At 50.0% G+C, this 25,257-nt stretch overlaps 1 protein-coding gene across 4 annotated transcripts in view; it reads right to left on the bottom strand.

Annotated features, from left to right (window-relative positions):
• The window catches only part of DPP6 (dipeptidyl peptidase like 6), an 829,290-nt gene that overhangs the window by 105,563 nt on the left and 698,470 nt on the right, over window positions 1-25,257 (bottom strand). For all 4 annotated transcript variants that reach the window (XM_025451902.3, XM_025451878.3, XM_025451870.3 and 1 more), the window contains exon 8: window positions 16,256-16,376. In XM_025451902.3, coding sequence (XP_025307687.1) covers window positions 16,256-16,376 — 121 coding nt within the window. The remainder of the gene's footprint in view (window positions 1-16,255; window positions 16,377-25,257) is intronic.

The raw sequence follows: 25,257 nt of genomic DNA, 5'->3' as shown, positions 1-25,257 counted from the left end.
CAAAGGCTGTCCATCTGCAGACAAGTTTCCCTTTGCCATCCACCACTTGGGTGAGGTCATCCTCTGCAATGGTCAGTGACGATGGCCACCACTGTGTGGGACCATGACCCAGCTTTCCATGCAACATTCCATTCTTACCATTTCTCTCCCACTTGCCCTCTAGTGGATTACCCGTTCCCATGAAAGCTTCTGTCCTCTTCAATACCACCCTACTTCACTAAATCGATTGCACAACTGGGGCGTGACCTGAAGTTTGGAAGCCACGGGCAATCCAGAATTAATGCTGGCACTGCAGACCTGTTCTCGCCGACCCCACCTGCTGCCAGGAGTGGCTGTAGTGCATCAGAGAAATGGGTATGCTCCCACCAGGCGCTGGCCGGTGGTCCCGAACAAACCCCTCAAGCCCTCCGTTTTCACATCCCTCACCCAAGAGAGACCAAGTGTGGAGGGGAACTGGTGAATCACTGAGGTCATAGGGCTGCCCTTTCCCTGATGCATGGCCTGCCACGTGATGTCCCCCACCCCTGCCCCACCCAGTGCGCTGTAGGGTACATGACGCACCGGGTGATGATCTCTCCAGAACATTGCCTGACATTGCCGATGTTGGGAATGTTGGGCACGTGAGCTCTGGGGTCCACTTGATCTCAAGGAGCACAGTGTGGGCAGGAACAGGAGGGAACGCTGTCGAGATGGGCAGGACGGTTTCTGTGTAACCTGCCTCCCCACTCAGGGCCAAGCTGGGCCCCCACAACTCCCCTTCTGTGGCTCCTCACACCACCACCACCACTCGCTCCTCGAGAAAGCTCCAGGTCTTCTCTTCATACAAGACCCAGCACCCAAGCAAACCAAACAGCACGGTTAGCTGAGGGCCCCCAGCCTCCATCCACTCACTCTCCTTATTATAATAAATCAACAAATCAGAAAGATGAGAAACTGATCCACGCTGGTACCATGATGCTCCGTACGGCAGCTGCTATACTGTTAATGTCAATCATGCCTCTGGGGTGTGAGGTGCTTTGCTTTTTATGACACATCTCCCCTTCATCATATAGACATGACCAGTGTTGACCGATAAATTACGCCCTGTCACCAGATTCCCAAGGCTGTGAACGGGGATAACTGTTCCCCGTTCTGCAGGGTGGTATGAACAAGCAGAGATGAAGGCTGACTCCTACAAGGATGCTGGGCCTTGACTCAGTGTCAGAAGAGAGAAATTGTCCCATTTTTTAACCTAATGCATGGCGTTTTCTAACAGTGACAACACGAGTACTCATAGCTTCAATCTGCTGAGTGCCCCAGAACGGACCGAGCATGCACACCGCTGTACCTGCTGTGACGGTCACCCTGGGGCCACCAGCAGGGGCTGCCGCTCTCCACAGCACAGGTGGGGCCACCGCAGCTCGGCCACAGGGACTGGATCGCCGAGCTCACACAACTGGCACCTGAGGCTGCCTGACTCCAAACCCCTGGCTCTGACCAGGGCACCAACTTTGCTGGAGGCTCAGCTTCCACTTCTGTGCAATTGCGGGTTTGCCACATTCTCTGAGCCTGTGATTTCTGGTCCAATTTGTGAAGAAGACATCTCTATGCCCTGGGACGGCCCTGGGATATGCAAATGGAGACGAAGCAGGACGGGGCCCCTGAAACCCAGCTCTTCAGTGCAGTGTAGGTGGGACGAACTTCTGCCCTCAGGGCAGCAGGCAGGCCAGGGGGTTGGTGACGAGGGATCAGGCTGGCTTCTCACAGATCCTGTCCTCACTGCAAACTCGGAGCTCCACATTCTCCTTTCATGGGGAGGGCATCATGGTCCTGGTCCAAAGGCTGGGGGTGTCCGGCTTGCTGTAGGATTCTAATCCGAGAGTGGAATGACTCTTGGTGATTTTTCTAAGTTGTGCCATTGGAGCTCAGAAGGGAGGCGCCTTCCCCTGAAGAGAGGACCAGTGGAACCACGTCCTGCCGGATGCTCCGCGGCATTGATGTGCCGAATGTTCTCTGGATTCTCTCACAGACCCTTGCCTACCTGTGCCCTGAGCTCATCCTTTTCCCAGTTTCTTCTTCTCTCCTTGGAGATAACAATACCCCCAGGCAGCCAGCACCCCAACTAGGTGCTGAGGTGCCCTGTGTCCTCTGAGCTTCACAGGATCTGGTGGGATGGGCAGGGCAGGTGCCGTCAGCCTGGTATCAAGTCTTTCCTACTAGAGACTGGACATTCACAGCACACTCGATGGCCCTGGTGGCCCCAATTGGGGGCCACTGCGTCTGTCACTCCATTTTACAGAGGAGGTGGTTGAGGCCCGAGGATGTTGACCCAGTTGGCTGAAAGGAAGCATGGGAAGCTGGACTCAACACCAGCTTTGAGGACTGGGGGAGGGGAGACGGAGTTATTGACCCAGAGTCCCAGGATGGGGGCAGAGCCTGGCTTAGTCTCTCTTCCGGGCCCACCACTCTCTCCACCACACTGTGGGGCTGGCCACGCAGAGAGCGAGGCTACAGCCTCTGCCGGGCTGCTCACAAGGCTGGCAGCTTAGGCACCAGCGTTTGGAGAATCCATCTACCTCAGTAACATCAGTATTGCAGACTGTCATCTTTGAGGGAGGCAAAGCACAGACGAAAATGCAATGCAGTGGGATGGGGCTTGGGCCGTTTCTAAATAAAGTGGCCCCATGGATTCTGACTGGTAATAGGGTCCCAACATCCCCACTACTATGCACATCGGAGAAAACCAAAGCACCCCGAGGAATCTGGTGCTAGAAAATCGCAAAAGACATAAATAACATGCCTGATAGATCTGTATTCAGAAATAAATGGCCTCATTCTAAATACAGAAAATCTTATTTATTCCTGCTTGCATCTGCTGCCTTTTTTTCTGCCTCTAAATATTTTATCCAAGGTGCCGGGAGCAGAATTAAATGGGGGGTTAAAAAAGAAATCGGTGAATGTCAAGCCAGGAGGCAAGTAGAGCTTTTACCTTGCAAGGCTCACAGCCTCCCTGGCTAATCAGCGGCGTGTGATTTGCATATTACACACTGTGAGCATCTCATTATCCTCATCGGAGAGACCTGCAAACCCCAGCGCTTGCACACCCAGGGCCCCTGCATTGGTCCCCACACCCCGGCTGCTTGGGCCAGCCACCAGAGGGCAGTGTCCCCTTCCCCGCAGGGCAGAAGAAAGGAAGTCCGGGTTTGAGGGTTTCAGTTTCTCTTCCAGGGCCGGGTGGGTGGAACAGATTTTCCTTATAGCTCACTGGCTGCTAACCTGTGGCTTCTCCCGTCCTCTTTCTGTTTGTGCTGGGGCGGGGGGAAGGCACAGATACTTGTCTCTACAGCTGGAGTCTTCCAAGTAGAAAATTTTCAAGCTGCTTTTGTGGGGTGGGCTGCCCAAGGCCTCGGACGGTGCCTTGGGCCCCACGTGTGGGTGGGCCGTTTAAGCCGCTGCAAGCCTGGGCCACACCACATCCTGGCCAAGAGGGGTCCCGTGTGCAGTACAGGAAGGGCAGTGTGGTAAGGGCCCAGCAATCCCAGGAGATGGTGACATTCGGCATAAATAAACCCTAGGTCCTCACACTTTTGTTAAAGTAGGTATTTGATTAAGCAACTTACTTGGAATCCACCTTTCTTTCACATGTACACACAAGCAAGTGCGAGTCTATATGCACACAAATGAATGCACACGTATACACAAGTGTGTACACACACACACACACACACACACATGGACTCCCGCCTCTTCTAGGACTCTCCTCTGCTTGGGTGCTAGCCTGCTTGGGGAGATCTCAGGGCAGAAAGCACCTGTCCCTTCTCTGTTCCTGTGTCATGTGAGCCACAGTCAATGAGGCCCATAACGTTGCAGTTTATTTCCCCGGATCCCCAAAGCTCTCTGGTATGTGGTTTTCAATTCCCTTTTCAGCTTTACTTTCCCTTAATGATGATTTTTCCAGACTCAGTTAAATGCTATAATGAAATGAAAGTAATTCTATAAAACCCTGGCCCATAGAGAGAGCCCGCATCCCCACGTGCTGGAGATAACCCCACAAAGCCTGAGCTAGGAAAGCCACTGGACAGAGCTTGGCTGTTAGGAAAACCATGGCCTCACCTTCCTCAAATTTCAGCCATAACCACTCATGATGATTTCTCTCTCATTTCTGGCTTTATTTTGCTTTAATGTGCATGGCCACCAATGTATAATAGGTTACACTCCCTGAAGAATCCATGGAAACCTTGATTTGTCTTAGGAATAAGGGGCAATTTCTGGCATGTTGAGTATTTTGGGGAGGAGAGGCCAAATGCTGAGGTCTGTCTCTCTATTCTTAAGTGCCAGAGCCTATCGGGATCCCTGACACCATGGCCAGGGCCCCCTAAGTGCCAAGGCAGGTGGAGAAGCCAGAGGTCAGGCGTGCTCAGCAGCTGACCGCTGGGAGGAGCCACAGAGCCCGACCGGAGGGTATTGCTTCGTGGCAGCCACCTCCCATGGTCTGGAACATGGGAGGGAAAGATTTGTCTATCAAAGCCGGAAGGGGAACCCTGAGACACCCCCTGCCTGTCTATCATGAGTCATCCTTAGGGAGGTGACCGTGTAGGGAGACAGCCACAAATGTTCTCATCATCATCTTATCCCCTGGTGACGCTAAGTCTCCCCAGTTGAACAGGCTTATGCGAGTGTCATCTTGCAAGATCTAGTGAAAGACAGAAATGGGAGAAGAGCCTGGGGACTATGTACTGGTGATATCTTGATGGAAGGACGTTTGGGGAAAAGTTCAAAGAGTTAGCTCTTGAATTAATACATTAAATTGCTGCTTGGTTTTCTGATTTTCATGTTTTTGTGGTCTTAAACCAGACTATGTCATTCTGCCGAAAGTGTCTAAATTGTGTTGAAGACTTGTACCACATAATTAGGACTTGATTAAATACCATCTTGTATTATGTAAACTTCTTGCAGGCTGATCCAGATCATAAAGCATCTTTGTTTGCCACGAGGAGCCTGGGGGGATTCGGTGCAGGATAAATGCATGAATGCACACCTGGTGATGCAAGGAAGCGCTGCTTCACAGGAGAGTCCCAGCTTCCCAGATGGCTGCCATATGTCGATCCCATGAGGGGAGGGTTTGACTCACATCCCTCCCTCATCTTCTCCTTTCCTTCACTTTATAAAGGCCTGTACTGTGTCGGGCACTGTGTTTTCATGGTGAGTAATCAATGCTCGGCACGGAGCAGAGGCTTGGCATCCAATTCCTGAATAAATGAGTGGCATGGGGCCCACTGCCAAGCCTTAGACTATCTTCCTTATGGAATGGACTTTGTTACATGCAAATTCCTCACAGTCCTCATACCTGTCTGGAGACATGGGCACCAGGATTGGGGGGGCAACCATGTGGAGCTGGGGGAGAGCTGACCTTTAACAGAACCTTGTGATTGGGAGAAAGGGAGGCCAGAGTGTGATTAAGAGAGTCTGAGCTGAACACATAAAAGAGTCCAAAAAAATGATGGTGTGGAGCAGAGAATAAGTTGATCTCGAATCTTCCATAGTCTAGAGGATTTGTCCTGAAGGCCAGGGAGAGCCTGCTTCCTCCAAGATGTGATGCAGCAGCCTCCTGGCTGGGCGCCTTCCCAGGAACATCTATTTAAAATCCCAACACTTCACAGGTTTAGTGTCCATGCAGGGGCCTGGGTTTTTCTTTTAATAAAGTAAGTGCCAGATGCCCTTATTCCTATAAAAAGAACAACATGCTGGCTGGATTTTTTTTTTCTCATTAAAAGCTGAAAGGTCACATCTTCTTTGGGTACAGCCAGCAGCCAGTAGTTCCTGGGCCCATCTTCCATTGAATGGACAATTCTTGTCCTTGCATGGAATGTACTCTGATTCATTAGCTTGAGCAGAGAGAGAGTAGATGCTCTGCCTCCCTAGAGACTGCTGGGTCCCTGGGCTCTGGGGTGTGCTTGGGGCTCAGAGATACAGCTTGTGCCATTAGAGACATCAGGCCTACGTGTTGGACCTCTGCCCAATGCAAGAAGCAGTTTAGGACAACCCAACATGATGACAGTGACCTCCCTCTGTTTGACCTTCCAGGACGGCCTCTTCCAGGGTTGGGGAGCTAAGCAAGAATGTGAATTGACCCAAAACCTGACTCCTCCAGTCAGCTGCTTCTGTTCACTTGTTGTAGAATCAGTGACAGACAAGACTAAGTCTTCTTCATGCCTCCAAGGTCAGGTTACCCCAACGTGGAGAAGCTGAGGGGCCATTTCACCCACCTGTACCTTCTTAAGGGCAGCTCTTAGCACAGCAAAAAGTTATACTAGTAATGCTAATTTTATATAAGGAAAGGAAAATGGGGGTGAAAGAAAGAAAATCAAGTTGAATCCTTTACAGCAGATAATTTCACCAGAGCGTAGAGAGGTATCAGAATGGCTGGATAAGGCTTTTCCTAATGCACAAGTGCCCTGTGTGTGGGAGAAAGGAAAGGGGAAGGAGATGGGGACACTCCCTGAGCTCTGTCCCCACTGCTTATGACTAGAGACCTTTGCTCCAGCAGGTTCACTAAGTACATGTAAATATTTACAGGTAAATATTTCATTGCGAAGTCATTTGGCTTGAATACAGAGTTTATGTCATCACATGTGTTTACAGGACTGATATTTAAGTATGAAAATGTTAGTGATAGGAGGGAGTTTAGAGTTATCTAATCCATTCCAGCAGTGTTTTCAGAAAAGGGAAAAGAAACTAAGGCCTAACTAAGGTTAGGAAAGTAGTCTGACAGCCACATGCAAAAGTTTGGATGGGGTGTCTGAGTCTCAAATAAAACTGTTTCAGATACACCCGGCATGGAGCCTGACTGGTCCTCATTCAAGCACTGGCAACTTGAGTTTTCATAGAACTGTGTTAATAAAACTCTCACTATTAGAGTAAATATAGTCTAACGTCCCAGTGATGTAAGAACACAGAGAGACTAAAAGGAATTGGAGCTCCCAAGGGCATCAAGGATTTTAGCCACAAACACTCACATTTCATTAAGCTTCTGTAACAAAAAGATGGAGATGGGCTTGTCTTAATCTTACAACTTATGCATAACGAAAAAACTTAAAACATATAAGCACTGGATATCGTATATTATTTATCAAAATCTCTCAGGACTAGGTAATTGTCAGCAAAACTTTGCAAGACCAGTGGGTACTCTTCTTATATTTTGAGAGAACGTTCCCCCTTACACTGCTCTTATTTCTGATTTCACAAGTCCAAGCAGATCATTTCCTCATGTTAAATTAAAATCATCAGTCGTCTTTCTAAGACACTAACAAAGCTTTTGCTGGCTTTTCAAAGATTTAGCTTCTAACTCTGAGAACCTGAGGTTTGCTGTCAAGAGCTGCTCATTGGGAACCGTGTGCACTAATTCACAGACTTCACAGAGACCCAAGAGGAACAGAGCTGACTGCAAGGTGGTCAACCTTCCCAAAGAAACCATCACACAGGGACGCCTGGGTTGTTCAGTGGTTGAGCATCTGCCTTCGGCCCAGGGCATGATCCTGGAGACCCGGGATCAAGTCCCACGTCGGGCTCCCTGCATGGAGCCTGCTTCTCCCTCTGCCTCTGTCTCTGCCTTTCTCTCTCTCTGTGTCTTTTATGAATAAATAAAATCTTTAAAAAAAAAGAAACCATCACACAAGATGGTGATTCTGATTATTCCTCTTAGCTATTAGCCATTAAGGATGCAAAATGGTGAGTCTGCAATGATAAAAAGTTACCCTAGCTATTTCTTGGAATATCCTGCCTCAGTGGTATATGGATGGTCCAATGTGTTTCTCACATTTCTATTGAAAATAGAATAGAGAATAGAATTTTCTATTGAAAATTTTTATTTTTAGAAATTCGCTAACCTCACATGTGTTCTGGCAGGCAGTGCACCCCTCCCCACTGTCCTCCTTTCACGTCTCCCACCTCCTAGCATCCATTCTGAATAGACTGGCCCTGTGGGATCCCTGTTATTCTCTGGATGCTTTCTGAATCTGATCCTCTAACCTTCTCATTGATTTTAAGAGATCCCAGCATCCCTGCAGTTAATTTCTCTTTTGCTCTGGTGCCCAGATTTGAGGTATGCTCTTTGCAAGAGTGCAGCCCAGAGGTAGAATCTTTAAAGCTGCTTCTTCATCTTGTCTGGTTTTCCCTGCTCTGAACAGTAGCTGGCATGGTACTTCCTGGGCTCTGCTGGTGAGTTATGGACAATAATTGTGAACAGAAATGCCTACCGGTGTCATTTCCAGCCTCCCAGGACCGTGGTGACTCATGGGGGGCAGAACCCCCACCCCAACCACACTCTGATATAGCGGCATGTGTGATCATGGTGGGAGAGTCTCTGTGTTGTTCTGAATTATAGAAGGTGGTGTTTGGTTTGCTTTGTTTGTGTGTTTTATTATTTACAGAGACCTAGCCTATCGTGGCTCCTCCCCGTCTCATTGGATGGGACTTAAGTCTGGGGAGGAGAATGCTGAGCTGCCAAAGTAGAAGTCATGAGCTCTGCCTTAACACTGACTGCAGGGCAGGCTCTGGACCACGTTGCTCTTGTTTCCTCAAGCTGAAGCTGTGTTCCCCTTGCAGGGTCCCTGGCTGCCATCCTAGATGCCACGGGCCTCCAACCAGATGTCCCCAAGGCAGAGAACTGTTCCTTCTTCAGCATGTACTGCTGCCTCACCTTGCCTTGCCCAGATAATCAGAAGATTACCCCCAGATCAACTAGAATAACTCCCCAGCCCCACAACCAAACTGCTGCCAAAATTGCAACTCTTGGCTTGTGGGCTCAGGTGTAGCACAGGTGTAGTAAAATATTACATTAATTACACTCCAAGATAACTGGTCGCCATGGTGATCAGGGGGGTAGTGAAAATCTGTATAGGGAACAAGGAGCCCACAAGAGGGAGATTATGAGTGAGGAAGGCCCTCCCCGTCACTTGGGAGAAATCCCAAGCTGGGCTGCACAGCCATGGTGGCCACCAGGGCTCTGGAGGCTGCTGTGCTCTGAGGTATATGGGTCTAGCTTTTCATTAAAAAAATACCTTTGTTCCCTCCATGGTAGACACCATCTATTCTGGGCACACAGGCATCTGAGACTTGCCACATCTGAGACGTCAAAAGCTGCCGGCCGCAGGGGACAGGCAGGCAGGCAGGCAGGCAGAAGGTTTGTCTTCTTGGAATGTTTCATACCCACGTGCTGGTGTGTAATAACACGTACTAGGTGCTGGCGGTTTTGTGTGGTGCTGTGTTACTGTGCCTGTGCTTTCATGGATATGCTCATCCAACAGGCATTCAAGAGAATTCTTTGAGGGGGGTATCCGAGCTCTTAGTTTTCAGACGAGGGACAAAGATTCATGTGTTCTTCAAGGCAACTGGCAGCTGAGGGGCAGAGTGGGGATTCAAACTCAGGCCTTTTGGGCTGGAAGTCTGTGCTCTGAGGAACGCCTTGCATGGGGCCAGCTGCATTCAGGGCTCCTGCCAAGTGCAGGCCACACCAAGGTGATGGTCTGCTTAACCTGAGCAGCGATCCAAGCCTACTTACATATGCAGAAAAATGAAACGTAGAAAGTACCCCAAGAGGCATGTGCTTGGGGGGTTGGGTTTGGAGCCACTTACTGGCTGTGTGACCGCAAAGGAGTCGCTTAACATTGGTAAGGCAAAGCTTCCACAGCCATGACACAGGCTAATGTGGTGCTTTCTTCATAAGGCCCCCCCGTGGAGGATGCGATGCATTAAACGTGCAGCATGGCGTGCGGGAAGCACTCAATCAAAGTCAGATATTCCTGTTCTTACTCCTTCAGTGGGTAACTCCAACTCGCATTAACCAGGGGGTGGTCAGGGCCTGGGTAGCCATAATCCCACAGCCTTCCTCTCCTGGTAGGAGTGTCGCCAGCATCCCCAGTGTCACCCCTACTTCCTTCATCTTTGGGGACAAACAGTGAAACATAATTAGAATGAGGTTCACATCAGGCTGTTATACTTGCTGAGGGACGTTTGTGGGCATGGAAGTCCTGATGACGGCAAAGGGAGGGAGACCAGCTGCCTTCCTTGGGAAGCTGACATCCTCAGGACAGTTTCTAGAATGCCTATGTCTAGGGGGCCAGATAAGAACTGTGTGTGTGGGTGACAGGCTGGCAGGGCAGTCAGATGGAATTTGAGGGAGGCCTGAGGCCATGGCAGGTGCAGATGCACTCAGACCAGCCCAGATGGAGACTGGCCGTCTTAGTTTCCCCTGTGTGCCTCACACCTTCAACCCCTGCCGTGGACCACCATCTGGAATCTGGAAGCCTGAAGGCATCCCTCTGTGGATGAGGACGGTGTATGCAGAACGAACCCCATCCCTAGCGATGCCAGAGCTGAGTGAGTAGTGAACAGTTGTAGCTTTTCCTCGTGTCTCTCTGCAGGTAATATTTAGATGCTATCCAAGTCCAAGTCATCAATACTTCATGGAGCTGGAGACTAGGGCGAGGCAGGAAAAGTGCTCATTTTAGTTACATTAAATACTGAGAGCAGTAAGCTTATTGCTCACAATGACTGCTATTGGGTTTGGCCAATGCTCTGCCATATGGCACCTCATAGGTCTGTGGCTTTTCCAGAATTTGGGGTAATTTCATCATAACTTCCATGTGATAAACTCCCTTAGAAGTCACAAAGTGGAATATAATTTTTTAAAGTATTTAACTTCTACAAGCACTCATGAAATGTGATTTTTTTTTTTTTTTACTGAGTCACAAGACTTTGGTGCTCATAAAGAAAACCACTATCTCTGTGGCAGGTGTGCCAGTAAGGAGTGAGGGACGGGAGTCCAGCTCGGGGAACTGCAAGGCAGAGGGAGGGTTGCCCAGGAGATGTTCATATCAGTACACAGATCCCTCCCAGGCTGATCTGGAACTCCAAACGCACTTCCTGCATAAAGATACTACAGACAATAACTTAGGAGTGGATAGAATTTAATAGCCCTCAAAACCAATGTCGGGGAAGAATCAACGATACATTAATGCTCCTGACTCCTGGCAATGCTAGATGAGAAACGGGGGTTGACAGCTGCTGTGTTTCCAGTTTGGGGAAATTATAGGGTAAAGTGATAGTAGGTGGAACAGCGGGGCTCCCGGCACCAGGAGCCGAGCTACAAATCTATAGTTTGAATAATAACATATGGACTTGAGCACAATTTCAAGTCCATTGAACGACGGGCTGCATAACTTATTTTAAAACCATCGGTCCAGTCTGAATGATGTTCGATGGCTGCATAAATTCTCTTCGATCCACCACCAGGGCAGCTTGCTAGCAGCTGAAGTGCCCTAACCAGGTACTGCAGAGACGGTTAGTATCAACGAACCTCATCAAGGATCTGCACGCCAGAGTGGCTCCGTATGCATCGCGAGAGATCATGACGTAAATGCATGTCCAGAAGTTGAAAGAATAGCTTAAGAGGCATTGGAAACACTTTCTCAGCAACAAGATGTTGTGCAGTATATCCCGCAGCTCCCCTCTTACTGTCTGAGGCTAGGACTGTGCCCCGGAACACTGACAGTCACAGAGGGTCCCAGGTGGCCTGGTCGGCTTGTGATGTGCACCACATGGGTGCTGGACACATCACACCGCACGGGACCCCATGGCAGACACAGCTCCCCGAGGACTTACCAAACCATGAATCACACCCAAGGCACGAGTCATTGAGTGACTCTGATTTATCTACATGGGCCCACCTGACCTTTCATGCACGTCTATCAGGGTACCTCACTGGTTTAAAAAGTTGCCAGGTCATTAGTGGTGACCTTGTACAAGATGCTCTAGGAAACAGCGTCAAGAGTTGCAGAACAGGCCTGAGTCTTGTCCTGGCTTTGTAGCCTCTGGACGCCAAGTCTGAACCTAGCAGGTGAGGACCAGGCTTAGGTGTTAGGTGTGCAGCACGGAAGGAGGCAGCCCAGCAACACTCTACCTGATTTCGCTGCAGGCCAGACCACAGTGGGAACCGTGTTTCTAGAGCATTCTGAGCTGGACCAACCACAAATGTGCTAACATACCTCCGTCCACAGCAGCTGTGGGAAGGGGGCCTCTTTGGCCCAGCCTGGCAGCCACATCCCCACTTGTTCCACACCAGTCCTGCAGGTGGGCACTAGGAGTCAGCACAGGGCACTGAGGGGCAGGGGGCATGGACCTGGGGGCTCCCAGCTAGGTGGACAGAGTGCCATGGGGGCCATGCTCCAGGGAGGAGGTGGGAGCGCCAGGGGCTATTGGAAATGGGAGGCTGGGACAACAGTGGGCACCAGGCATGGGCACAGCAGGAGGCGCTGCAGCCTGCCTGGGCTTTTCCCGAGATCTGGTCACTGTCACGCAGGTGATGCCAGACTGGATGGACCCTAGAACCAAGCTAGAGGAACACACACAAGGGAAGCTAGAGGAGGGCTAGCATCATTCCTGCTGACGTCCACCAGCCAAGGCTACCTGGCCAAGCTGGGTCCTCGGATCTTGCCACAACTTCCAAGTACCTTTGGATGAGTTCGGGTTAAAATTCAGCCCTGGGATTTCAGCCACACCAAACCACGTATTAAGTAAATACCCTTCAGGCCACTTTCTTGGTGCGGCCCATCACCCCAGCCGGATGACTCCAGGCTGCATGCTAAGTTCTCTGCCCCTCCCACCCTCACCAGTATCTTATGGGAGTTGAGGAGATAAAGACTTCTCTACATTGGGGGCAGGCCTGCTTCTCAAGTGACCCCCATACATCCCATGTTCCCCTGGGGTATAAGCCACTTCATGACAAGGGCATGTCAGTGAATAGTGGTATTTAATTTGGGGGTATGCCTGTGACTTCTGTGGCAGTAGAGGTATGGATGATTCGCGCAGTTGGGTTGAAACCCTGAATGACCCCAAGTCTCATTAGAAAATCACATGCCACCAATTCTGCACTGTACCAGCATGCCCCGGGTGTATGCTGATGATGGGGAAGACAAAAACCCTAGAAACCATCATATAAACCTGACAAAAGTGTGAATTCTTAACAGAATCCTGGATTGGAGTTCTCAAAAAACTCCAGGAACATCTTAATTTTAGTTCCTGCATAGCCAGCTTCCGTAAACCCTTAAAACAGTTGTAGGACACTATTAAGCAGTTTTAGATCTTATACTAAAGTCAAAACTCTGTGTCACTGCCTGACATTTGCCCAGAATAATAAAACAAAGATTGCATTTTGCTATCGAAATCCATCTGTGGCCACCGCGTGCCAGTCGATGACTCCAGCGAATCAGGGAGGCACACGGCGCTGAGTCCCTAGCAGCACGTGGGTTGCTTCAGCTCCTGGACAAGATTTTCCCACAGAGTGGGTGCACACCTCTGGTCAAGGAGTGCAGGTGTCTGGCTGCCCCCTCGTCTCCCACCTCTTCTCTCCCTCAGCCGTCAGCATTCTGAAATGTTCAATGTATGTAAACCCCTTTAGGGAAACGATACTGCAAATAGATACCACGTTCTGCTTTCTGCTGCCGACAGGCCATGGCCTGCAGGATTGCTTCCCACTGACACAGCCCGGCCTCTCCTCAGAACCAATATCTCCAAGCACGTCAGGCCCTCTGGAAACACTTTCAGGGTGTTTCCTTCCCAACCTACCCCCACCCCGCCCCAAATTAATTAATTTCTTTTTTCTTTTTTTGGAAGCATCTGGGAGTAAAACAGTTAAATCACAGACTAGGAAAAAGACAATTTTCCAAGTTTACACATTATTCAAACAGGAACCAAGATTCCCCTGGGGCTCTGGGTGGTGGGGGGCCCAACTCCAGAAATCCAAACATCTATAACCTTCCAGGGAACAGCAGTAAGTAGATTAAGCTGCCACATCAGCTATGATTGATTTAAAATATTTGGGGCTCTGTTATCGCACCAACACAATTTCGTGTAAATGCCTTGAAGAAAAATTTCCTTTCAGTGGATTTGCTCAAGCTGAAGCTTAACTTGACTCGCCAAGCAATGAGCTTTTTATTTTATTAGGAAGATACTAAAGATGATATTTTAAATCTTCAGGTTATGGATTTTTTTTTTAAAGAGATTAGTCCTAGAGCTGTGTAGACTCTTACCGCCAGGACTCCAGGACCTTTCTTCTTTTTTCAGGGGGGGTGCTTTTAGATTGCTGTGCACTGACCTCTCTGGAACTCGAGGCCTGCTGCTCATGGGGCTGGATGTGCACACAAAGCGTGACCACAGTGAACACCGGCTGGTTGTCTTTTTATTCCAATGACACCGTCATGCGGGGCCAAGGACAATACGACAATTAAGCCTTCAGGTTGATTCTCTTGGGGCCCAGAAAGCAACTTCAAAAACTGGGAACCTGAGTGCAATCCTGAATGCTCTGAGTCTTGCCCCACATCAGAATAAAACTACCCCGGGGAGGGGGGTGCCCACTTATGGCATCAGGAAGGGAGACTTGGCTGAGGGGATGGGATGGAGAAGGGCTCAAGGGACCTCTAGGGGATGATGAGATGCTCCATGTCCTGACAGGGGTGCACAGTATATACATCTGTCCAACGCATCAAACTGTGTTCTGATGCTTGTGCATTTCATTGTATACAACGGGTATCTCAACTTTTTCTTTTAAATTTACGAATCGGACAGCCCGGGTGGCTCAGCGGTTTAGCGCTGCCTTGAGCCCAGGGCGTGATCCTGGAGACCCGGGATCGAGTCCCACGTTGGGCTCCCTGCATGGAGCCTGCTTCTCCCTCTGCCTGTGTCTCTGCCTCTCTCTCTGTGTGTCTCTCATGAATAAATAAATAAAATATTTTAAAAAATTACGAATCAAGTTGTTGGACTTTTTGCTTCAGAGACCTCAGTGAAATGATGATGGTGAGGGATTCTGAGCTTACATACCTCTCTGCTCTATGCTCTGTGCTGCATAAAGCCCCAACGCAGTCTCAGCTGGAGGAAACACAGCACTGAGGAAAAAACAGTCTTTTCTGGGCTTGATGATTCCTTGATTGCCCTCCGACCCGGCCTAGCATGGTGCCTTGTCACCGTGGCTGTGTGGTCTCAGGCAGGTAGGCTCAGAAGACATAAGCCGTTTACCGGCCCAATGTTGGTGCAGAAACATCCTGACCCACACCTGGATTTGGAGAAAGGGAGTTGCCCTGGACTTGAACAATGGTACTCCCTAGGACTTGCTCCATAACTTCGTGTGACCTTGGGCACATCACTTTAGCTCTTCTTGCCTCACCTGGGGAATGCCGGTGACACTCCTGTTACAGTGTTGTGAGGGATACTACGAGCTGAATGTTATGTCCCCCAAAATTCACACTGAAGCCTAAGTTCCCAGCAGGATGATGTTAGGAGGTGGGGTCTTTGGGAGGGGATGAGCTCATGAGGGGGGAGCCCCCATGATGGCATCAGTGTCCTGATAAGGGGACAAGGAGACCAGATCTCTCTCCCTGTCTCCTTGCCACGTGTGGGTGCAGTGGGAAGACAACAGCTGTGAGTGAGGAGGGCTCCTCCACGGCCACCGGCGAGGCTGGCACTGTGATTGTGGACTTGCAGCCCTCAGGACTGTGAGGAATGCATGCTTGTGGTGCAAGCCCCTGCTCTACAGTGCTCTTTAGAGCAGCCCCAGAGGACTCAGACAGACGGTTAAACGAAGCAACAGATAAGAAAGTGCTCACAACAGTGACCGGAACGTGATAGCAATCAATACATGTTGTTGCTGTCAGGACAAAAGTCTCATTAGTATGGAGACGGATTATAAATGTTTAAGAGAGCTTCCCGCTCGATTTTTAGTTATTTAATAATGCATTCAGTTAGAGAACTCTGGCGCCAGAAGTAAAACAGTTGTAGAAAATGTCCACCGAGGAGGATGTACCCGGGACGGCAAATCACCTAGACCGGCTTCTTTTTTTTTTTTTTTTTTTCCTAGACCGGCTTCTTTGGAAAGCTTTACCTGTTATTTCTTCTCCAGCTCTCCCTCCCCAGGCAACACAAGGTACTCCACCTCTTGGGAAGGGCGTGGATAAGCCTTTGCATTTGCAAACCTCCCAGGATGGCGCCTCCTGCCCCTTCTGCCAGGAGCTTGGGTTCTGGAAAGCCCCACACACCTGGCCACTAGGTGAGGGCTCCCACCGACCTTCTGATGCTCCCCGAAGCACCAACAGCTTCTCTTTGTAATGCAGCACAACCTCATGAAACCGGAGACTCAGTTACAGCTGAAGTCAAAGGAAACAACCACCACACCCCGTCTAGCAGCAGCAGGGTCACCGCCTCCTGCTGCCCGCCCCGTGCACCTTACCTTCATACAGCCAGTCACTGAGGCCGTTGTAAATCACGCCTTCCTTCCCCGTTGAGACCACACGGATGGCCTGCTTCCCGACGTGCGCGCAGTAGTAGATATTGTTTTCAAAGATAAATATCTAATTGGGAAGAGAGAAAACATAGTGTTAATGAAGGATATGGTTATAAATAGGGTGCTCTTAAGAAATCTGAAGTTGGTGATGTGATTTGCTTTTTCCTGGTGCATTTATTTGACAGAACCACGGCGCTATTGGGATCATCTGGGCTCACTCACTTATTATGTTTCTGGTTAATCAGAGACTCCAATGTTACACAGTTTGCCCCATGCTCTCATCTTCCAGGACTGGACAACCTGTGGTCTGATACCTTAGGTACTTCCCTGTCAAACTGCACTGACTATTTTAACCGTTGCATTGTTCCTAGCAATTAAGATTGAGGGGCTGAAAAACTGGAAATCTGGCATTTATTCATTCAATATTCACCAAAAATTATTTAGTGGCACCTATTAAGTGCCACTCACAGGAGACACAGTGATCAATGGAGTGGGACATATAATGTGCTTTCATTCTACTTAAAATCCGGTAAAGAAGACAAACTTTACCAGGAGAATGTTCTGATGGGGTCAGGTGGAGCAGAAACATGTAACAGGGTTCCCTAACTTAGGTCAAAGAAGTCACTGAGAAAATGGTTCAAAAAACTTTTTTTATTGTGGAAAGATATACATGGCACACAACGTGCCACCATGACCAAGTTTATGTGATAATCTGGTAGCATTAGGTACATTCTCCTTGCTGTGTCACCATCACCACCACCATCTCCAGAACTTTTCCATCGTCCCCAGCCGAGATTCTGTGCCCACGAGACCCTGACCTTCAGCCCTCCGCAGCCCCTGGCACCCTCTGATTCTGCCAACTGTCTCCACGAATCTGATGCTTCTAAGCACCTCATGTAAATGGAATCACACAACATCGGTCCTCCTGCAATTGGCTTTTTCCCTCAGCCTAAAGGTTCACCCACACTGCGGCAAGTGACAGGGTGTGCAGAAAGTGCTGTTCACGCTGAGGCTTCGTGAAGAGCAGGACGGAGATGGGCCGAGAAGCTTGAAGCACATAGGAAACGGCACAGGAGGGAAGCAGAGCCGAGGTGGGCATGGGGTGTCAGTGGGCTCCACGTGCACTGTCCCATCGGGGCAAGGTGGTGGTGGAGGGAGCCCAGGGACGGCAGGGCCTGTCCCCTGTCGTGGAATTCCTCCAGCAGTGGGGAGCCCTAGATGGCAGCCTGAGGAGGGGAGTGGTACGGTGAGATGGGAGGTTTCTGGTGACGAGAAGGCAGTGGGGCTGTGAACAGGGACTGTGTAGCTGGCACCGTCATCTGAGGGTGCTCACAAGGGAGTGGAGGCAGACACCAGCCAGGGGACACCCAGGTGGGCTTCTAACTGCACTGAGTGAACCCAGGTCTGGCTGAAGGGGTGACATGTGGCAGAGCCATTCCTGAGACACTGGGTGGTGGTGACCCACTTGTGCAGGAAGGGGATGGTCTCAGTCAGTGGTTCTCGAATTCTGATGCCCACCACAATGACCCGGGGTGGGGGGGTGCTTAAAAATCACACTGTCTGGTCTGTGAGCCCAGCCCCATGAGCAGTACCAAAGGGTGAGAGCTGGGAACCAGAATTTTTAAAAAACATCCCACGTGATTCCAATGTGCGGCCAACATCAGGACCCCATGGCCCCGGAAAACCTCATGTCTCCTGAAACTCTGAGCTAGAAAAGGAGCCGACAACATGCTGGTGCTCTCAGAGGTACCGATCGGCTGTGCTCTGCATTTGTGCCCCTGCAGCCCTGCCTTCTGCACCCGCAGAAGTGGCTTCGGGACACGTTGATGCCCGACATCCATGGAAACTGAGCCATGTGGACCGGGACCAGGACTCACACCAGGTGTTGATCTCTCAAACAGACTCTAGGAAAAATACTGTTGACGTCATTGAAGAGACCACGGAGAGGGGGTATTTGGCACAGAACAGCAAAGGGTGGAAATGTTAGCTGTTTTTTATCGAAAATAAAAAAAAAAAAGGCAGTTTCCCCAGGTGGCTCTCGCCAGCGGTAGATTCGAAAGCACCACCGAGTGTCAGTTTTCTGCTCGGGGCTCCGGGTGCTTCAAGCATTCACTTCAACCAGAAACGAGCTGGAAAACTTCCAGACACATAAGTGTACATCATAATTTAACTTCAGTAGCTGTTCTCAGGAGTTTGCCTAAGGGAAAGATGTATTACTAAACTGTAACTTCTCTTATGTCTTCTAAGCCTGTAATAAATTTTTGAACCAAATCAGACTGCAGCCAATTAATATTTTGAGTGAGCATAATTTGCTGTGATAGATAATAAATCTTTTATCACCTTGGTTTTATTTTTAAAGGAAGGAAAATGAAAAGAAACAAGTGTGAAGGAAGGGTGCATTTTGCTCAGGAGACATTTGACGATCTCCAGATGTTCAGGTGGGGTCGGGGGGTTGGGGGGACAGAGCCGAGGGTGGCCACACAGGGCCACGGCAGGCATGGGGGCGAGCAGCTGAGCACCCCACTCTCCGCGCCCTGCTGGGGTCATCACGGGTTCCCAGCACCATGTGCCCACCCCAGCCCTCCTCCCCCCCACCCCCTCCTTCAAGGTGCAGAGACATTAGCTCCCGTCCTGCCTTCTAACTCAGGCTGCTAGGGCTGATGCTACCCTGGTGCCACCTGCAGAGCGCAGATGTCTCTGCTTCCCGTCATCCCCTTCCCCCATTCATCTCACACATTACAGTCCGGATCATCTTTCCTAAAGCACCATCTTTATTACCTCATTGTGTTTCTTGGAACCTGCAGTGGCTTTCAGGTAACTGTGGGATGGAGCTTAAGCGCCTGGTCTGGGGTTCAAGGCCCTCCAGGACTCGGGCCCGACAGTCTCCCTATCTCTCCCACTCTGCAGGAGTTATGGCAGTCTGATGACACACGGGGACACCAGGGGGCAAGGTGGTCTTCAGGGTTTGTGTTTGGAAATGGGAATCCAGATCCTACATAGCTCCAGGCCGCACGAGGGGTCCATGCCACCAGGTTGTGCGAGCACAGAGGATGTGCTATGTGACCTGGGTCAGCTGCTGGACTTCCATGTGCCTCAGATTCTTCACCTGTCACTAGACATGGTAATGGGACCCGACCCTGGGTGGATGTGGAGCACAAGAGGACAAATTTGAAGCACTTAAGGGCAGCACCTGATGCAAAGTAGGGCCTCAACAGCATATCAGTGTGGTCACGGTCATCACCATCAAGACCCATTCTGTCTGGAGGGATGAGGATAGGCTTCACAGAGGAGGTGACATCTGAGCTAGACTAGCTTTTAATTTTGATCAAGTCCAATTTACCTATTTTTTTCTTTTTTTCTCTAGTAGCTCAGGCTTTTCATGTCACATTTAAGAATGGCCAAATCCAAGGTCATGACCATTTACCCCCATGTTTTCTTCTAAGAGTTTTAGAGTTTTACCTCCTACATTTGGGCCTTCGATCCATTTTGGTTTTTGAGTTTTTTTGTTTGTTTTGTTTTGGGTTTTTTTTTTTTTTTTTTTTTTTTTTTTGTGTATGTTGGCCATGCATTTTCCAAATTCTTTATAAACAATTTAATTTTAAAAATAATGCTATGGATGAGGCACTGGCCTTGTTTTGAGGATGAAGACACAAGCAGGGGGACAGTAAGTAACTTGACCAACAGCTCGTTGGTCAGTGGTGCAGCAGGGGTTCAAACCAGGTGGCAAGAGGATGTGAAATGCCGGGCCCAAGGTCACCAGGGGAAGTCAGAGCTCAGGAACTCAGGCAGATCTGTGCTTTCCTCAGCCATGGCATGCCACCTCTTTACAGCGATTTGTTAAATAAACAAAAGATGTGATTTCTAACCAGAAATGAACCAGAGACCATGGACACCTGTCTGAGCCGCAGCGAATCCTCACCCTCCCTCTGGCCACTTCTCTCTCCTGCAGAAGAACATGTATGGACGGGGTAGATGTCATGGTGTCACTGTCATCAAGATTCTCCCAGCAGATACAGAAGCCATCACATGGTGCCCCCTTACCCAGGCTTATTCAGGTAAGCCCAGGTCTAGCGCTGTATGTCCACTGGACTTGCCGGCCCCGAGGCCCTGCTAGCTCCCAAATCCTATCAGCCCAGGTTCTAGAATCTGTTCCGTCAAGGGGCTGCCAGCCTCTGTCTCAGGATGGCTTTCTCCGCTGTGGGTGCCCGGTTGGCACTGGGCAGATTCTGCACCTGACAGCTGCTCCGGGGCCTAAGGCCACTGGATTTCGGTCAGTTGGAAAGGCTGCCGAGCCAACAAAACCTGCCATCACCACTGCGACCCTGCGATCCCAGGCACGGAGCCCTGCCCTTGATTCTTTCTTCCAGAAAGCTTTAAAAAATATACCCCACGGGCAAAGCTTCCAGGTGCTTCCTACTCAAGACCTCCTCTCTCCTCCTCACCCGCCTGCCCGAGTCCCGGTCATCCTGGGAGGCTCTGCTGGGCTCCGTTCTCCCGGGAGGCCTCATGTCCGCTGCCCTCACTCTGCCTGCCTCTCCTCACCGACACACATGTGGCTGCCTGTGGAGAGGCTTTTGAAAGATGGAGCACAAAATCCAGGCAGAGATGAGGGAGATCAGAAGTGGGGTGGGGTGGGGCCCGCTCTGGGTTATGGCCCTCGGGCCAGTGGCAGCGGCTTCCACGTACAGATGGGAGTGAGACACGTAAGCTCCTCCCAGAAGTGACGAACCAGCCCAGACTTGAGGAGGGTCCATCTCCTGTCCTGCCCAGAACTCAGCCACAGCAGCTGGTGGATATGGTGACAGAGAAGCGGCAGGACCCCCGGGGCCCTGAGAGGCAGGAGAGGTACACCCAGAGGGACCTGGCCCTATGAGGGACCCTCTGAAGCACCTGCTGGCCGAGTGGCACCTGTTCCCCCCTGAAGACTCGCTCACCCCCGAGACCTCACCAGTAAAGGCCATGGAGGGAGGGCTGTCAGTGCACAAACCGGTGAGAGCCTATGTTGGTGGCAGATGCTCCAGCAGAACAACTTTTAAAGACTTTCTCTCCCTGTGCACACGGCTTAAGCAGACAGGGCCTTGGTACCCGGAGTTTCCTCTCTGGGTTCCTTTTGACTTCTCAGCTGACAAGCCTCCACTTTGGTGGAGCCAGGCCTACGTGTCATCTCCTTTGTACCCTGCTGCCCTCCCCTCCACTCTGGTGGCCGCATTACCTCTGCACACAATTGGACATGTTAATCTTTTTAATGGAATAAATTTCAATTAATTTCACAGAAACTTGAGCTGTAGAAGGTTTTCTGGCATCCTGGACCTCCAGCTCACCATGGAGCCTTCAGAGGGGGCGGGAGACCATCCAGACCACAGCCGGGGCACAAGATCTGCCTTCTTCCTCTAGCATGGGAGGGCGGAGAGTCCCAGGTGATGGGACAAGGCTATCGCTGACTGATTCACAACTGAAGAAGGAGACTTTTGGAAAGCAGAATTTGTGGGAATTTTATAGATCAAAATCAGGGAATCTAAAAAGTCTGAGATATCAGGAATAAAGAGGTAGAGTGACTTCAGAGGCATGGGTGGCGGGGCATCATCTGGATGCGGCGAAAAGGCAGGTAGGAGGCTAGAGGCAGAGGAAGCCTGCCATCCTTGATGGACAGATTGAAAGAGGACCGAGGATGGCAGCCTGGGACACGTCAGGGTTTGTGAAGGAGGCAGACGGAAAAAAGGCCGCATGCACTTCCACTGGACAGGAACACCCACGTGAGGTCCCCCCCATAGGCCAGGCTGCAGGGCACCGTCATCAGAGGGGCTGTGGGCCCGAAACTCTCCCTGAATCAAGTTCTTGCAGTGGTTGGCTCATCCCACTCCATCCACAGCACGCCGGCAAGCACTCCGATGCAAAGGTCAGACAGTTGTCCTGGGGCTTGATTCCTTCTTGTCTGAAAACCCTAGTGACATTAATGTGGGTTTTTACATGCATGCACTGAGCACCTGCTGCTCCACATCCTCCTTCCTCTGAGCCTGAGGGATAAAGCCCACCTGCGTCACTTCCCCTCTCAGAGGTCCTCAGGGCCCCGCTCATCTCTGCCACGTGAGGCCAGTGCTGTACCTCCTGGGGCCTCCTCTCAGCCCAGCCAACGCCCCCTGTGAGACCAGGCCTGGTAGAAACTTCTCTCTTCTTTCTTGCTTGCTTGCTTGATTTCTTTTTAAAGATTCTATTTATTTGTTCATGAGAGACACACCGAGAGAGGCAGAGACACAGGCAGAGGGAGAAGCAGGCTCCGTGCGGGGAGCCCAATGTGGGACTCGATCCCAGGACCCCAGGATCATGCCCTGGGCCACAGGTAGATGCTCAGCCACTGAGCCACCCAGGTGCCCCTCTCCCCTACTCTCTGAGTGCCTACCGTGGAGCTCTGGCCTCCCCGACCTCGGGACTTTGCTGGCACATTCTGATGGTGCCATCCACATTGCCTTCGCTGCTGCCCAGAGCTCCCCCCCTTCAGGACCTGCATGTCTTTCTCCACAGTGCCTTCCAATTCCAGCAGGGTGGGGACGCGTCTCCTGCTCCTTTCTCCCCCCCGCAGCATCCTTCACAGGATGACGTGTCTGGCGGTGCTCTGTTAAGTACACATATTAGTTTTCAAACAACTGGCTGGCAGACATGCATCTCCCACAAATTTGCTTTCACTGTGTCTTAACTCACCAAGTCTAATCCCCTCCCTCATTTCTGGGCATTTTAGTTCTTTGTGCTATCCTTGGAGAAGAAGGTGAGAGCCCCACACACAGAGAGTCAGCACACCCCTCGCTCCGAACCGCACCCTGATTTTAAGCAGAGACATCGTGAAGTACAAACCCAATGGGACTGGAAATATAAGGTATATTCACGATTTCCTACAAAACATTTCACATTTTTATGAGGCTGATTTTTCAATCAGCACTTTCGACTATATATGGCTCAGACACTTATGGTTACAGTAAATTCTGTGGAAGTTCAGTTAATTGGAATTCTTTGGAGGAATGTGAACTTTCAGTTAAATAGATTTTCTCGGTGAATTCTTGAATCAAAGAAAAGATCTTTATGACTTCAGTCTTTAAAAGGGAAATATTCCCATGTTTTTCTGCTTTCCTGACTTACTCAATAGGAGGGATTATTACTGAGTAAGGGACAATTACTTGTGTTGCCTAAGATCATCATCATATGTGTTTCCATTGCCTGGAACTGTTGGTGTCGTTGTACGAGAGTGAATTGGATGGAATCTAATCCATCCTCCGGGTCGTCTTCCTTGAGGCTGCGTGTGTTGGGATAACTCTTCCATGCAAGTAGTATATATAACCCAACATTTGGTATATGACTTAGCTGAATTTTGACTAATTGAGGCTTTGACTTGTTTTGGAATCTGAAAAGCTAACAAAACTTGAGCTCAGTAGAGGCCAACCTCTGTTCCTGCGAACCTCGGTACCAAGGGCTAATTGATACCCTCAGTGTTTCTAAAATGGATTCCGAGTAGGTGACAATGAAACACATATCCACACGTGCACAGGGTGGTTACAATAAAGCTCTCAGTGACATATACAGCTAAGGAGGGAGCTAATTATCTCAGGAACCAAGGATGAGCTAATTACTGTAATTTGGTGCAACTCAGCTTTTGGTTCTGGAAATTCAAGGCCAATGGGGAAGTGTGTGAGCAGCTCAGTGCTGGGAAAAAAGACAGCAATGCCGGTGGTGGCAGAACGACGAGCTGGAAGGAACCTGGGACCCGAGGCAGAAACCTAAATCCTATCTGAGACTGCTGGCTGGCCAGCTTCACGTGCCTCGCTCGCCAAACCACACATCCTTCACTATGAAATTTGAGGTTGCCTGGGGTCTCTAGGATTTCCTCCAGCGTCTACACTGTTCAACCTAAGAGTCTCATGAATATTCAGATCAGGAGAAGATGTTTCAACATTCATAGTGAACCCAACATGTTAGCATCACAGGGGAACATGGGTTCTCCATTCGGCAGCTCAAAACCCTCAAGGATCACATCATCCTAGGTCTCTTTAGTCGGCACAGTGTACGGACTTTCCTAATCTCCGAGAAGCCATCCTGACAGCAGTGATTATCTACTAGTTGCTTTTCCCCCATGCTTTCACTTGACATATCCTATTTCCTGAGCAAGCACAGTTTTGCCAACCCTCCCATAGTAAATAAGGATAAAAGATCCCATGATATAGGATATGAAATTTGATTCACAGAGTGAAACACAGAACGGTCTGCATGGGGCTCAGGACTGACTACATTTACCAGGGTTCAACAGTAATCGTAAGGAAGTCATGGATTCCTAAAGCAAACCGGGTCATCTTTGCTGCAGGTCACCCTAATCCCACAGGGCATACTACACGTAGTTAACTCACATCGCTGGAACTACATGCAAATAAAACATGTCAGCAGAACACAGAAATTGGGTCTCTAAATCTTGCAGCCTGGTCAACATATCTTTTAGGAGACTCTGGTGAGGAAGCAAAATGCTGGCGGGAGAGGCCAATATGTCCCTGGGAGGCTGATCAGGTTTGTGTCTCTTATATGGTTTTCATTTCTAGATGTACAATAAGTGACACCACCGGTCCCTTGAATGTTGAATGGCCTCATCAACAGGTCCCATGACAGCAAGCTGGAATGACCAACTGTGGTTAATGGATTTTTTTTTTTTAATCTGTGCTGGGGGCCATTAGGACCTTCATGGTTGGTCTGTCTGCACAGAATTTGACTTTTGGCTAATTTGGTTCTGTTGCCCTGGACACCTGGTGTGGGTAGGTAGAGACCCTGAGGGTAGGCAAAACTATTTCTGATACATTGCACCTGGACGAGGAAAACTGTGTACTGGGTGGAAGCTGTAGCTGTGATTTCCCCAAGTGCATGGTTCCTGTCACTGGGTACTTCCCCGTGGGGTGTGGAAGCTATGCCCGAGGCTTCAG

This window comes from Canis lupus, chromosome 16 (assembly GCF_003254725.2).
Source record: "Canis lupus dingo isolate Sandy chromosome 16, ASM325472v2, whole genome shotgun sequence".
NCBI lineage: Eukaryota > Metazoa > Chordata > Mammalia > Carnivora > Canidae > Canis > Canis lupus.
The sequence above is the reverse complement of the archived record's forward strand: the minus strand, read 5'-3'. Positions and strand labels throughout refer to the sequence as shown.